The sequence below is a fragment of the Bos indicus x Bos taurus genome, chromosome 5 (assembly GCF_003369695.1).
Source record: "Bos indicus x Bos taurus breed Angus x Brahman F1 hybrid chromosome 5, Bos_hybrid_MaternalHap_v2.0, whole genome shotgun sequence".
In the NCBI taxonomy this organism is placed as follows: domain Eukaryota; kingdom Metazoa; phylum Chordata; class Mammalia; order Artiodactyla; family Bovidae; genus Bos; species Bos indicus x Bos taurus.
The window spans coordinates 110,858,493-110,874,589 of NC_040080.1; the positions used below are offsets into that span (position 1 = coordinate 110,858,493).

Consider the following 16,097-nt stretch of genomic DNA (forward strand, 5'->3'; position numbering starts at 1 on the left):
AAGATTTTAAAGATTGAGAATTAAATATTTAGTGATGTTAAGACACAGCAGGTCCTATAGTGTAAGGAAAAAAATGTCTATTGACATTTTTCCTAGTCTATATTATAGAAAATTTGTCTTGTTTCAGTGATGTTTGCAGTAATATTAATGTTTGTGTTTTGTTTGATGTCAAATACTTGTTTGCAATTTTGACCTTGCTGTTTGTCTTTTTTTTTTTTTTGCCACTCAGCTTGTGGGATCTTAGTTCCCTGATCAGGGATTGAACCCTGGGCCCTCAGCAGTGAAAACTCAGAGTCCTCACCACTGGACTTCCAGAGAATTCCCCTGTTTTATGTTTTAATTAAATGTTATTAATTATTTCAAAATGTATATGGTTGAAAATTTTCCCCTGTATTGTATATATGGTGATTTGAGGTTGCCATTCCCTCTCCAGGGGATCTTCCCAACCAGGAATTGAACTCTAATCTTCTGCATTACAGGCAGATTTGTTACTGTCTGAGCCACCAGGGAAGCCCTGAATATTCTGTGGCTTAAAAAGATGAATTAATTAATACATTTATGCCGTTTTTATATACCTTTACATACTCACTTTTAAATACTATATAAAGTTACTGTGTACACTATTAAGTTCCACAGTATTTTTGAGTTTTCCTGGTTTTATTGATCAGGTTTAGGTTAGAATTCTCTGTTTTTATAAAATTTTTAGTTGATTAATTTGAGGGGGGAGGCATTAGGAAGAAGAGAAGAGAAGCTCACTTTAAACAGATGAGTTCCCTAGTGGCCTAGAGGTTAAGATTTCACTACCATGGCCTGGACTCAGTCTCTGATGGAGGAACTGAGATCCCGCAAGCCTCGGGGAATATCAAGATAGACAGACAGGTGGGGCATGATGAAAAATTATTTCATTGTTCAAGTATTTCTGATACTCCATAGCCTTTTCAAACTGCAAAATACTAATTACCAATAACTTCATATGTGTAGTATGAATTCCCATGGTTTCGTACAACTACTCATTTTTACTATTTTCCCTTGACTCAGCCACCTCCCATTTGACCACTTATCTTCCCTCTGGAAGGAAAAATGCTGAGTGAGAAGCAAGGGTTGGTATTGCTTTTTAGAGATGTAATTTGGTTGACAAAAATATAAATATTATTGAAACAAACAAAAACAAACAAACAAAAAAAAAAGGTGTCAGTTGCTCAGTTGTGTCTGACTCTCTGCAACCCCATGACCCCTCTGTCCATGGAATTCTCCAGGCAAGAATACTGGAGTGGGTAGCCATTCCCTTCTCCAGGGGATCTTCCCATTATAAATAAATATAAATGTCTCAGCCAGTAAATGTTAGGGAAAGAAATAATATACAGAATAATTGCCTTTACTGAGGGAAAAGTCCTTAATTTAGAAATAACCTTTGGATTGTTCAGATAAGTCCTTAATTTAGAAATAACCTTTGGATTGTTCAGAAAATAGTAAGTAAAATTACATACCCTATGTAGTTACAAGGAAGAAATCCAGGATGACAATATGATACAGTAATGTTTAAGGCAGCAATGAAATTTGGTATATTCTGCCATCTTTTTTGATGACTAGCTCTTTGGAATTAAAAACATACTAAAAACATGAATTTTCTGTCTTCTCTATGTTCTGTTCGTAGAGGTCTGCTCTGTATAGACAGCTCAGGGAAGGAGAAAGGAACTAAACATCAGATGGGGACTATCAAATGTATAGGAAATATATTCAGTTCAGTCCAGTCGCTCAGTCGTGTCCAACTCTTTGCAACCCCATAAATCGCAGCACTCCAAGGCCTCCCTGTTCATCACCAACTCCTGGAGTTCACTCAGACTCATGTGCATCGAGTTGGTGATGCCATCCAGCCATCTCATCCTCTGTCGTCCCCTTCTCCTCCTGCCCCCAATCCCTCCCAGCATCAGAGTCTTTTCCAATGAGTCAACTCTTCGCATGAGGTGGCCAAAGTACTGGAGTTTCAGCTTTAGCATCATTCCTTCCAATGAACACCCAGGACTCATCTCCTTTAGAATGGACTGGTTAGATCTCCTTGCAGTCCAAGGGACTCTCAAGAGTCTTCTCCAACACCACAGTTCAAAAGCATCAATTCTTCAGCGCTCAGCTTTCTTCACAGTCCAACTCTCACATCCATACATGACCACTGGAAAAACCATAGCCTTGACTAGACAGACCTTTGTTGGCAAAGTAATGTCTCTGCTTTTGAATATGCTATCTAGGTTGGTCATAACTTTCCTTCCAAGGAGTAAGCGTCTTTTAATTTCATGGCTGCAATCACCATCTGCAGTGATTTTAGAGCCCCCAAAAATAAAGTCTGTCACTGTTTCCACTGTTTCCCCATCTATTTACCATGAAGTGATGGGACCAGGTGCCATGATCTTCGTTTTCTGAATGTTGAGCCTTAACGCAACTTTTTCACTCTCCTCTTTCACTTTCATCAAGAGGCTTTTTAGTTCCTCTTCACTTTCTGCCATAAGGGTGGTGTCATCTGCATATCTGAGGTTCTTGATATTTCTCCTGGCAATCTTGACTCCAGCTGTGCTTCTTCCAGCCCAGTGTTTCTCATGATGTACTCTGCATATAAGTTAAATAAGCAGGGTGACAATATACAGCCTTGACGTACTCCTTTTCCTATTTGGAACCTTAGACTAAATATGCATTAGCTTTTGAAAAAGCTAATGATGAATAGTTTCAAAATGTCATATTATTAGAAAGCTATATTTATGGATTACTAACAATTGGATTTGTACTGAGTCTTTATCAATTATTATGGTTAAAATTAATTCTATCTTTTATTATACTATTTTTCATTTTCCTTTTAAAATGCCCAAAAGGCACTGTAACCCTCTAAATCTGTTACTCATTAACAGCATGCATATTGAGGTAAGGTCATTTCTAAAGCCCCAAATTGCTGACTTTAAGAGGTTTTAGTCTCTGATTTTTTTCAAGTTTGCAATCCTAAGAATAATGAATCTTGTAGTCTACTTTTAGAGAGACAAATTCCAAAAAATTCAAGACTTTGAATGGAGAGAAAGATGCATTCATATGTATAAAAAAAAAATTGTGAAGAAATTGTAATTAAGGTGTTTAATGATGTGTTTTACTCTTTGAACTTAGAGCTTTAAAAGAACAGATTTTTTAAAAAGGCCTGAAACAAACAGAAAATTCCGAAGTTTGTCATGAATTTGTGAATAATGTCAGGAAGGCTGAAGACCAGAATGAATTACAAATTGACCAAAAAACTAAAGTTAACCCAGGAGGATTTTTTTAAAAATAGCTTTTAGAGATAGAGGCATTATGATAGGTTATTGATAAACTTAATGGTTCTGTCTGGTCTTTGCTTATTTAACCCGTTAATTCATTATTTACCTTTTGACATAGATTGCATGCTTTTGAAATTGTCCATACCTTGTGACAAGATGGAACATAGGCTTCAGTTCAGTTCAGTTCAGTCCCTCAGTCGTGCCCGACTCTTTGCGACCCGAAGAACTGCAGCACGACAGGTCTCCCTATCCATCACCAACTCCTGGAGTTTACCCAGACGCATGTCCATTGAGTAGATAATACCATCCAACCATCTCATCCTCTGTTGTCCCCTTCCCCTTCAGCCCTCGATCCCTCCCAGCATCAGGGTCTTCTCCAATGAGTGAGTGCTTCGCATCAGGTGGCCAAAGTATTGGAGTTTCAGCTTCAACATCAGTCCTTCCGATAAACACCCAGGACTGGCCTCCTTTAGGATGGACTGGTTGGATCTCCTTGTAGTCCAAAAGACTCTCAAGAGTCTTCTCCAACAGCACAGTTCAAAAGCATCAATTCTTTGGTGCTCAGCTTTCTTTATAGTCAACTCTCACATCCATACATGACTACTGAAAAAACTATAACCTTGACTAGATGGACCTTAATTAACAAAGTAATGTCTGTGCTTTTTAATATGCTATCTAGGTTGGTCATAACTTTGCTTCCAAGGAGTAAGCGCCTTTTAATTTCATGGCTGAAATCACCATCTGCAGTGATTTGGGAGCCCCCAAAAATAAAGTCTGTCACTATTTCCACTGTTTCCCCATCTCTTTGGCATGAAGTGATGGGACTGGAAGCCATAATCTTAGTTTTCTGAATGTTGAGCTTTAAACCAACTTTTTCACTCTCCTCTTTCACTTTCATCAAGAGGCTCTTTCGTTCTTCTTCACTTTCTGCCATAAGGGTGGTGTCATCTGCATATCTGAGGTTATTGATATTTCTCCCGGCAATCTTGATTCCAGCTGTGCTTCTTCCTGTCCAGCGTTTCTCATGATGTACTCTGCATATAAGTTAAATAAGCAGGGTGACAATATACAGCCTTGATGTACTCTTTTTCCTATTTGGAACCAGTCTGTTGTTCCATGTCCAGTTCTAACTGTTGCTTCCTGACCTGCATACAGGTTTCTCAAGATGCAAGTCAGGTGGTCTGGTATTCCCATCTCTTTCAGAATTTTCCACAGTTTATTGTGATCTACACAGTCAGAGGCTTTGGCATAGTCAAGAAAGCAGAAATAGATGTTTTTCTGGGAACTCTCTTGCTTTTCGATGATCCAGTGGATGTTGGCAATTTAATCTCTGGTTCCTCTGCCTTTTCTAAAACCAGCTTGAACTTCTGGAAGTTCACTGTTCATGTATTGCTGAAGCCTGGCTTGGAGAATTTGAGCATTACTTTACTAGCGTGTGAGATGAGTGGAATTGTGCAGTAGTTAGAGCATTCTTTGGCATTGCTTTTCTTTGGGATTGGAATGAAAACTGACCTTTTCCAGTGCTCTGGCCATTGCTGAGTTTTGCAAATTCACTGACATATTGAGTGCAACACTTTCACAGCATCATTTAGGATTTGAAATAGCTCAACTGAAATTCCATCACCTCCACTAGCTCTGTTCATAGTGATGCTTCCTAAGGCCCACTTGACTTCACATTCCAGGATGTCTGGCTCTAGGTGAATGATCACACAATCGTGATTATCTAGGTCATGAAGATCTTTTTTATATATTTCTTCTGTGTATTCTTGCCGCCTCTTAATATCTTCTGCTTCTGTTAGGTCAATACCTTTTCCATCTTTTATTGTGCTCATCTTTGCATGACATGTTCCCTTGGTATCTCTTATTTTCTTGAAGAGACCTCTAGTCTTTCCCATTCTATTGTTTTCCTCTATTTCTTTGCACTGATCACTGAGGAAGGCTTTCTTATCTCTCCTTGTTATTCTTTGGAACTCTGCATTCAAATGGGAATATCTTTCCTTTCCGTTTCTCCTTTGCTTTTCACTTCTCTTCTTTTCACAGCTATTTGTAAGGGCTCCTCAGAGCCATTTTGCTTTTTTGTACTTCTTTTTCTTGGGGATGATCTTGATCCCTGTCTCCTGTAACAATGTCACAAACCTCTGTCCATAGTTCATCAGTCACTCCGTCTATCAGATCTAGCCCTTTAAATCTATTTCTCACTCCACTGTGTAAACATAAGGGATTTGATTTAGGTCATACCAGAATGGTCTAATGGTTTTCCTCATTTTCTTCATTTTAAGTCTGAATTTGGCAGTAAGGAGTTCATGATCTGAGCCACAGTCAGCTCCCGTTCTTGTTTTTGCTGACTGTCTAGAGCTTCTCCATCTTTGGCTGCAGAGAATGTAACCAGTCTGATTTCAGTGTTGACCATCTGGTGATGTCCATGTGTAGAGTCTTCTCTTGTGTTGTTGGAAGAGGGTGTTTGCTTTGACCAGTGCGTTCTCTTGGCAAAACTCTATTAGCCTTCGCCCTGCTTCATTTTGTACTCCAAGGCCAAATTTGCCACTTACTCCAGGTGTTTCTTGACTTCCTACTTTTGCACTCCAGTCCCCTATCATGAAAAGGACATATTTTTGGGGTGTTAGTTCTAAAAGGTCTTGTAGGTCTACGTAGAACCATTCAACTTCAGCTTCTTCAGCGTTACTGGTTGGGGCACAGACTTGGATTCCTGTGACATTGGATGGTTTGCCTTGGAAACGAACAGAGATAATTCTGTTGTTTTTGAGATTGCATCCAAGTACTGCATTTCAGACTCCTTTGTTGACTATGATGGCTACTCCCATTTCCTCTAAGGGATTCCTGCCCACAGTAGTAGATATAATGGTCATCTGAGTTAAATTCACCCATTCCAGTCCATCTTAGTTCACTGATTCCTAGAATGTTGAAGTTCACTCTTACTGTCTCCTGTTTGACCACTTGCAATTTGCCTTGATTCATGGACCTGACATACCAGGTTCCTATGCAGTATTGCTCTTTACAGCATCGGACCTTGCTTCTATCACCAGTCCCATCCACAACTGGGTGTTGTTTTTGCTTTGGCTCCATCCCTTCATTCTTTCTGGAGTTATTTCTCCACTGATCTCCAGTAGCATATTGGGCACCTACCGACCTAGGGAGTTCATCTTTCAGTGTTCTATCTTTTTGCCTTTTCATACTATTCATGGGGTTCTCAAGGCAAGAATACTGAAGTGGTTTGCCATTCTCTTCTCCATTGGACCACTTTCTGTCAGACCTCTCCACCATGAACTGTCCGTCTTGGGTGGCCCCACAGGGCACGGCTTAATTTCATTGAGTTAGACAAGCTGTGGTCCGTGTGATCAGATTGGCTAGTTGTCTGTGAATGTGGTTTCAGTCTGTCTGCCCTCTGACGTCCTCTCAGCGCCTACTGTCTTCCTTGGGTTTCTCTTACCTTGAACGTGGGGTATCTCTTCACAGCTTCTCCTGCAAAGAGCAGCTGCTGCTCCTTACCTTGGACGTGGGGTAGCTCCTCTCGGCCACCGCCGCTGACCTCGGACGAGGAGTAGCTCCTGCCGCGCAGCCACCACTGCTGGGCTTAGATTTAAAATGTAAAATGTAGTGAAGATAATACCAAATGTTATTTTCTGTATCAGAAAATCAGTGACTGAAGAGTAAGATGCTGATTTTAAAGGAGTTCATACATGACAGTACTTGAAGTTTTAGAGAACTTTAAGTATGAACAAAAGTATGATTTTTAGTCAGTGCAGGATGACAGCAGTGCAGGGAGTCGTGCTTCTTCACTAGTCACCTCACACCCTACAAACTGCATTCAGTCCTAATGATGTTACCATAAAAAGACATTGACAGTCTATAGCTTCACGTATTATCTAGGATGATGTTGAAAGGAGCTAAGAGATATGATATTACAAGTTTGAGAAAACAAAACTGGATAGGAAAAATTTTTTTAAATATATGTTAATATGAGTAGTTACAGTCTAAAAAACTATCAAACTGCATTGTTGAATTTCAGAATGGGTCTAACCATTTTCTGATAACTCTTTAAAATCCATTAAAATGCTAAACTTAGATGTTTCATTTATGTACATTCATGTGTGATTACATTCAGAGGTAATGTATTTCCAACTGACGATTTTTATTTATTACTGTAGATCATACCTCACTCCTGTTAGAGATGAAGAGTCTGAATCCCAAAGAAAAGCAAGATCTAGACAAGCAAGACAGTCTAGAAGATCAACACAGGTATATGTAATGTGTGTAATATATAAAAGTTCAGAACTATGTTTCCCCTTTTCACATTTCGTGCAAATATTGATCTCAGTATATAGTATGAGTGAGTCTTAAAATATAAAAGTTGCTTTAGTAATCCTGCTGTAGCCTTTTAAATATGGCTATGCCGTCTATGGGTCGCACAGTTCGGACACGACTAAAGCGACTTAGCAGCAGCAGCAGCAGCATGCTGTTAATATTACATTTTATCTAATTACATTTCATCTGATATTACATGTGGCTATTACTGTTAAGGCATGTTTTGTATGCCTTTGTATATCTCTCTGAGTGTTTATGTTTCTCGTCCTAATATAGTGTCTGATTCAGAGTATTTGATTAGTGTTAAAAATGAATCATATATGATGTCTTATAATTATTAAATAATTCTGAGTATTGGAAAGGGGTGGGAAATAAGCATTTTATGTTAGGTATTTCAAAAAGCTGATGTGCAAGTATGAGAAAAATGTCAACTCCAGCTAATTATCTTCTTCTTACCTCCTTGCCATTCTGATTATGTCCCTTATATCTCTTTCTATCTTCTGTTTCGTGCAGTTCAGGGGCTCCAAAGTCCAGATTAAACTATTTGACCCTTACCATTACTTACATTTCAAGTTAAACTGTGTATTTCATAGGATCTTAACATGTTTTTTATGTGTTTGTACCTTTACGTCTTAAAATTCAACCTATCCTTTTGGGGACTTAACCTTCAAAAATTACCGCCCTACTGAAATCTTTGTTCATCTACATATATAAAAACTCATAAATACATGTAACTTTAATATATAAATAGTGTATATATTGGCTTTTCCTTCTTTCTTTGAACTTCTTACGAATATTTATATTCATACGGTCAGTTCCTGTGCTATTTTGTTAATTTCTTTAATAAAGAGACAATTTCTTGCATATATTTTATTTCTTTCCCAGTACATACTATTGTGCTTGCTCATGATGATTCTTCATAGAATGAGTATGACTTGCTAAGTAGGAATTCTGTTTAAATTTGCAGACCAGTTCTAAACATGAATATTTGACTTCTAATACATTCATATTTAATTTAACATATCTTTTTTTTGTGTGCAGGGGGTAACATTGACTGATCTTCAGGAAGCTGAAAAAACAATAGGGAGGAGTCGTTCCACCCGAACCAGAGAACAAGAAAATGAAGAAAAAGAGGAAAAAGAGAAACAGGATAAAGAAAAGCAGGAAGAAAAGAAGGAATCAGAAACATCTAGAGAAGATGAATATAAACAAAAGTACTCCAGAACATATGATGAGGTAATAGTATACCAGCAACACAACTAGGTCATATGGCATGGGTAGTTCTTGTGATTCTCAAAATGTAAGAGATTTATTTACTAACAAACCACATGCAAATTACTCATAAGGATTTTAACTGGAAGTCTTAATTATCTTGACATGAGTAGAACATTACTTTTCCTTTAAAATGAACTTAAATATTTTATGTTTTTATCTGTGTTTAATATTTCAAATGGGTGTTAATTTTCACCTCTCACAGGCTTATCAACGCTACAGACCAGTATCAACTTCAAGTTCAACCACTCCCTCCTCTTTACTTTCTACAATGAGCAGTTCACTTTATGCTTCAAGTCAATTAAACAGGCCAAATAGTCTTGTAGGTATAACTTCTGCTTACTCCAGAGGATTAACTAAGGAAAATGAAAGAGGTAAGAACGAAAATTCGAAAACACTTTGTTTCCTTCAGATAATTCTTTGAGTTGGTTTTTCCTAATTAATATACTTTAACAGAAAAGAGCCAACATCCTAAACTGGGACTCATTCTACCTAACCAGAAAGAATATGATGGTTGAAAATGAGAAAAGTAGGAAACAAAAACAGAAAATTGTATGATCTGGCATTGATACACGTATCTTTATTGCCTAAGACTTCAAAAATCTTTATGTAGATCAGCATAGAAGTTGGTATAGAAAAACTGGAGGGGTGATTATTTCTAAGAACAGTTTATTAATCTTTCAAGTCATTTCTTGCATATTATGTAGATCATATCTTTTAACTATTGTGAAATTGTTTTAAACAAAAATCATTTAACATATATATATAAAGTCCTTGCCAAAAAAATTATTTCTATTCTTATTTCTTGAAAAATAGGTTTCTTTTTCAGCTGTGTATTGGCATGTTGATGCTATTAGCATTTCCTATTATTGCATATAAACTTCCTACATAAACTCTGATTAACTCCTACTTTAAGAAATGGGTGCTAAATAAAAGTATTCCAATTGTAGGTATTTTATATTTTAAAAGCAAAATCAAATAGTATTCAGTTCAGTTCAGTCGCTCAGTCGTGTCCGACTCTTTGTGACCCCATGAATTGCAGCATGCCAGGCCTCCCTGTCCATCACCATCTCCTGGAGTTCACTCAGACTCATGTCCATCGAGTCAGTGATGCCATCCAGCCATCTCATCCTCTGTCGTCCCCTTCTCCTGCCCCCAATCCCTCCCAGCATCAGAGTCTTTTCCAATGAGTCAGCTCTTCACATGAGGTGGCCAAAGTACTGGAGTTTCAGCTTTAGTATCATTCCTTCCAAAGAAATCCCAGGGCTGATCTCCTTCAGAATGGACTGGTTGGATCTCCTTGCAGTCCAAGGGACTCTCAAGAGTCTTCTCCAACCAAAAGCATCAATTCTTCGGTGCTCAGCTTTCTTCACAGTCCAACTCCCACATCCATACATGACCACAGGAAAAACCATAGCCTTGACTAGACGGACCTTTGTTGTCAAAGTAACGTCTCTGCTTTTGAATATGCTATCTAGGTTGGTCATAACTTTTCTTCCAAGGAGTAAGCGTCTTTTAATTTCATGGCTGCAATCACCATCTGCAGTGATTTTGGAGCCCCCCAAAATAAAGTCTGTCACTGTTTCCACTGTTTCCCCATCTATTTGCCATGAAGTGATGGGACCAGATGCCATGATCTTCGTTTTCTGAATGTTGAGCTTTAAGGCAACTTTTTCACTCTCCTCTTTCACTCTCACTGAGAGGCTTTTTAGTTCCTCTTCACTTTCTGCCATAAGGGTGGTGTCATCTGCATATCTGAGGTTATTGATATTTCTCCCGGCAATCTTGATTCCAGCTTGTGCTTCTTCCAGCCCAGCATTTCTCATGATGTACTCTGCATATAAGTTAAATAAGCAGGGTGACAATATACAGCCTTGATGAACTCCTTTTCCTATTTGGAACCAGTCTGTTGTTCCATGTCCAGTTCTAACTGTAGGTTTCTCAAGAGGCAGGTCAGGTGGTCTGGTATTCCCATCTCTTTCAGAATTTTCCAGTTTATTGTGATTAGTCATGATAATATCAGTAGTCCTATAGGAGTAAGCTTCAGAAAACTAAATTTTTTTCAACTGCAAGCTGGCTGTTCTTTTGTTGGACATTGAAATATTTCAGTTCTTTAAACCTCTGAGTGTGAGGCCTGTGTAATGATTATAAAAATTTTGAGCCAACATTTAAATTAGGGATATTTAAATAAAAGTTCAAATTTCTGTATTCTTTTGAAAAGTTGGAAGATACGGCAACACTGGATCTGAATTCTCACATCAACAGTTGATTAGAGCTGAGAAACAGTAGCCCCCCCCCCCCCCCCACACACACACACACACTCTTATATAACCTGGATGACCACTGTTGGTTTTGGAGTTTGAGGCCTTTGCACTAAACTAATTCTGAAAAGATTAAACCCCTCTTAATACTAGAATTTTGGAGTTTCTTTTGCTGCTTTTTCTTCACAGAAGGAGACAAGGAGCCTGCTAATGACACAAGAGCCTTTTCACAATCATTTTTAGCATTACTTTGCTCCATATGTCTACTTTTTAAAACATATTCAGAGGTTCTAATATTCTTCTAGTATGTAAGTCTGAGGATATTTTAACTATCCCAGGAAGGGAACAAATTTGAAGATTTTACATTGATTTGTTTTTAATAAAAGATACTTTTTTCCCAAGGCAGGAAAAAAGGTTTGCTCTGAGATACTAAAAGAAAATTCAGTGAATGGTGCATTGATTCTACTGCCACATGAGGACTGGGAATGGCAGAAGTAGGAGCTGATAGATGTGTGTGCCCGCTAGCTGCTCCATTGTTAGCGACTGTTTGGGCATGAGAACTATTTTCCTGTCAGACACTAATAACTAGGGCCCCATTCTCTTCATAGGATTGATTTATTTTCTTTTCAATAGATATTATTAAATGTGTCTTTTAAGCAAAATTTTTGTTTTAAGCACTAGAAAAATGAAGTAATTAAAATTCTTGATTTTCAAGAGTGTGTCTAATGGGAGACACAGGCATGTTTAAACCAGGTGTTACAGGAGCACTGAGGGGGCAAAAATTATTTCTGATTAGAGAACTTTAGAAACTTTCACAGAGGTTGACTTAGAATTGTTTTCATATTTACTTTGCAAATAGTTCAAAGATGCATTGCTGCCATATGATTAATTTTAATCCTTAACAGAGGGAGAAAAGAAAGAAGAAGAAAAAGAGGGGGAAGATAAATCACAACCTAAATCAATCAGAGAACGAAGGCGACCAAGAGAGAAAAGAAGATCTACGGGAGTTTCGTTTTGGACACAAGATGTGAGAACTTATTAAAATATATCTACTTGATATATGCTTAATCTTTCTAGGAATGTACAATAATAATTTCTTATATGCCTCAGTTTATGTATTCTTTAGGTCATCACTATGTGTTTAAGCTAGTTATTTAAATCAGAAGAGGTTTTCTTTTTAAGAATAAACAACTACTCAGATTTCTGACATTACTTACAAGCAAGAGTACTGTCCCAGTATTGGAATAAAAAAATAATGGCTGCAATCTTATAAATTTTAATTTTTTCTTCTTCATCTCTATTTGCCTGACATTGCTATTCATTTGCAGGAGAAAGAAGAACTATGGGATAACACAGTTAATGTGAAATTTATCCTATTTCAATACAACATGCACCTCAGAAAGGCAAAACTAATTTAATTTTGGGGGATTTTTTTTTTTATCCTTTTTTTCCTCCCCAGGAAAAAAAAAATGCAGAAAAGTTTAAACATAAAGAAGTATATCATCCCACCCCAGATGGTCATTGTTAAGTTAAATCTCTTCCATTTTCCCAACTCCCAATTATTTATATTTGAAGAAAATTTTAGTAATACTACATATGTAAAAATTTCAGTATGAATTTTCAAGAGATAAGGACTCCTTTTTAAAATATTAAAATTTTATTTTTTAAAAGTAATATAAGTAACCATAAATACTATCTTTTAATGAGTGATCATAATACCATGATCATGTTTATTTTAAATAAATTGACAATAAATCCTTAATACTGAATAGACAGTCACTTTTAATGTCCTCCTGACTCATATTGCCTGGAAAGACCTAATTGTCCACCTGACCTCATGGGCGTATCATCTTTCCATTTACACAGGCCTGTGGTGGTGGTTTAGTCGCTAATTCAAGTCCAACTCTTGCGACCTCATGGACTGTGGCCTGCCAGGCTCCTCTGATCATGGGATTCTCCGGGCAGGAGTACTGGAGTGGGTTGCCATTTCCTTCTCCTAGGGATCTTCCCAACCCGGGGATTGAACCCCAGTCTCCTTCATTGCAGACAGATTCTTTATCACTTAGGCTTCCCTGGTGGCTCAGAGGTTAAAGCGTCTGCCTGCAATGCAGGAGACCTGGGTTTATCCCTGGGTCAGGAAGATCCCCTAGAGAAGGAAATGGCAACCCACTCCAGTATTCTTGCCTGGAGAATCCCATGGGTGGAGGAGCCTGATGGGCTACAGTCCTCAGGGTCACAAAGAGTCAGACACGACTGAGCGACTTCACTTTCACTTTGACTCCTATTGCCATAGATGGTCTGTTGTAATTTTATTTTTTGCTGATTTGATTAGCATCCAAATAAGGACCATAAATTATGATTAGTTTTTTCTTTCAAGTCTCTTTTAAAAAATCAGTTACTCCTTCCATCTCTTTTTTTCTTACAATTATTTTTTAATGAACTGGGTTATATTCCTGAAGTATAGTTTAACACATTCATGTAGTTTTTTTTGTGTTTCCTATAAATTGGTAATTTGAGGTGTAGAAATGATCAGATTCTGGTTCAGTATTCTCTTGGCAGGGTGTTTTTTTCCTTTGTCAGGAAGTACGTGATGTCTGGTTGATCTTAATTGATTGGTCAGTAATATTTTAATAATAATAATAATAAAGCCTGTCAGTCTTAGCATCTTAGTAACTCTTACTACTTAAAAATTCTTACCTTTTTAATAACTTATATGTATTAGGTGTTTAATAAGCAAAGCTTTTTTATACAGTATTTATTTTTCCCCAGTTTTATTTGCACCAGCTCTCCCTTCAAAACTCCACTTTCTAGAGTCATACACATAACTAGCATTATAATGATTGTTCCTGAGATCTCTGTAGGCAATAGTCATCCTTTTAATTTGACCTTGCGTTGAATTGTGTTCTAATCAACCATCAGCACAGATATCCTTTCCTTTCCATAGCCTTTTGATTGAACCTGTATCAAACAGTATACAAAAACGGCTCTGTCAAAGAAAGGGTGGTATATGGTTAGGCAAGTTATTACTAGGTTTCCTTTTTTTTTTTTTCTTAGTTACCACTTTTCAAGACTTCTGAGCCTCCCCATTTTTAAAGTTTTCAGTTCCTGTGTTCTTCCGTGAAATAGTAATGCATAAAGACAACCAGTTCATATTGTGGAATTAATACATTTATATTATTAAATAATGCTAGTAGTAGCAGCATTGATTGCTCCTGTTTGCTTAGTAACTTCAAATACCATTTTTGCTAGAAACCACATGATGAGTTGTATAAAGATCCTCTATAACCCTTAGGACAATTCTGTGAGGTTTTTATCCCTACTTTATGGATGAGGTAACTATGACTCAGAATTTTCTTTATTAAATTTACTCTAACTCACAGAGCTGAAAATAGCTATACCAGTCTGAAATAGGATGATTTAATCTTAAAACCTGTGTGATTTTTATAGTGAGCCTGAGCCAGATGCGTTGATTGTGTATTTCCCTTTTCTTTCAGTCCTTTAAGGCTTATTGAGTTTTTCAGCTTTCTAATAGAACATTCCCATTGGCTGAGAGTCTAGACTTTTAGCCTACCAAGTCTTGTGTTTTCTATTTGGTGTGCTATAAATTCCCAAGAAATAGCTAGATAGCTAAACTACCTAAGCATAATAGGATTGTATATAAATCTTACCACGCTTATAGAATGGAGCTTTTCTTACTTAAGATAATGTTTCCTATTTTTGCTGCCTCATTATATTTGGACAGCTAAATAGTATCTGTTTTGACTATTAAAGTACATGCAATAACATCACAATATAAAATTGAGTATCATATTTTCACATTAAACCTCCAGCATCCTCATCCCCAGTATGAATGTGTTTTTAAAATCAGAATGTTAGGTAGATTATATATGCTAACCTAATTAGATTGTACTATGTAGATAAAACAGGCTTCCTGTAAACGGGGTAGAAAAATTCCCACTTAAAAACCAGTTTTCCTTTTGATCCATTTCCTGTTATGTTTTCCCAAGTCATTTTAAATTAGAAAAGCCTTAATATATTTAAATATTAACTGTTTCAAAATTATCTTTACTTTTCTAAAATAAATTGATAATCTATTTTAGAGTGATGAAAATGAACAAGAACAACAATCTGATACAGAGGAGGGATCCAATAAGAAAGAAGTTCAGGTAATTAGCATTATTTTCTGTATTTAGAAATATTTGTATTTTTAAGGATTACATTTTACTTTTGTTTATATATATTCATGTAAGACAGTTACTGTACACTGTACCTGCATGCTGGGGATAGTCCATCAGTGGTTTTCTGAAATTGGGTGTGGGGGACTGGAAAGGGGCACAAAGAGTATTTCAGAGACATTGGGAATACTTTAGATCCTGATCGTAGAGGGTTTTTTGGGATATACACAACTGTCAAAACTCATCAGCTGTATACTCTAAGTGGGTCTAGTTTATTGTATGTATGTTAGCCTTCAAGGTTGAAAAGAAAAAACCGAGAAAACAGGTTTCCACGCTATCCAAAAGTAGAGTGTTCAGTAATCTTTTGTAAGCCACATAAGGCAAAGAGGGAATTACCTTACAATACATCTTGCTAATGGTTGCATGAGGTAAATTGAGATAAATTGCAGTGCACACAGTCAAAAGCTATGGCAGCTTAAACTGAGTGTAGTTCCCAGGAAGGAGCTTGGAGGTGCCCCTCTTAATGTGTTCTGCCTCTATAATGGCTTGCTGCAAAACACGCTGAATGCTATTTTCACTTTTTGCCTTTAAGCAAGCCTACCTGTTACACCTTTGACCAAAGAAAAGTATCTAAAGGCTATCCAGAAGTAGTGCATACCTTACCAGACCCGGAGTTTAGTTTTGTAAACGGCAGGATTATATTATGGAGAAGATAATAGGTCATTTTAACTTTCTTTACATTTGTTTAGAAATTTCGTGTCTCTAAACAACTTTTACAT

General features: G+C 37.1%; 1 protein-coding gene across 6 annotated transcripts in view; it reads left to right on the plus strand.

Annotated features, from left to right (window-relative positions):
- Nucleotides 1-16,097, plus strand: part of PPP1R12A (protein phosphatase 1 regulatory subunit 12A) — a 167,358-nt gene that overhangs the window by 128,349 nt on the left and 22,912 nt on the right. For all 6 annotated transcript variants that reach the window (XM_027543288.1, XM_027543287.1, XM_027543286.1 and 3 more), the window contains 5 exons: nt 7,454-7,544; nt 8,652-8,846; nt 9,088-9,256; nt 12,049-12,170; nt 15,244-15,309. In XM_027543288.1, the coding sequence (XP_027399089.1) occupies nt 7,454-7,544; nt 8,652-8,846; nt 9,088-9,256; nt 12,049-12,170; nt 15,244-15,309 (643 nt within the window). The remainder of the gene's footprint in view (nt 1-7,453; nt 7,545-8,651; nt 8,847-9,087; nt 9,257-12,048; nt 12,171-15,243; nt 15,310-16,097) is intronic.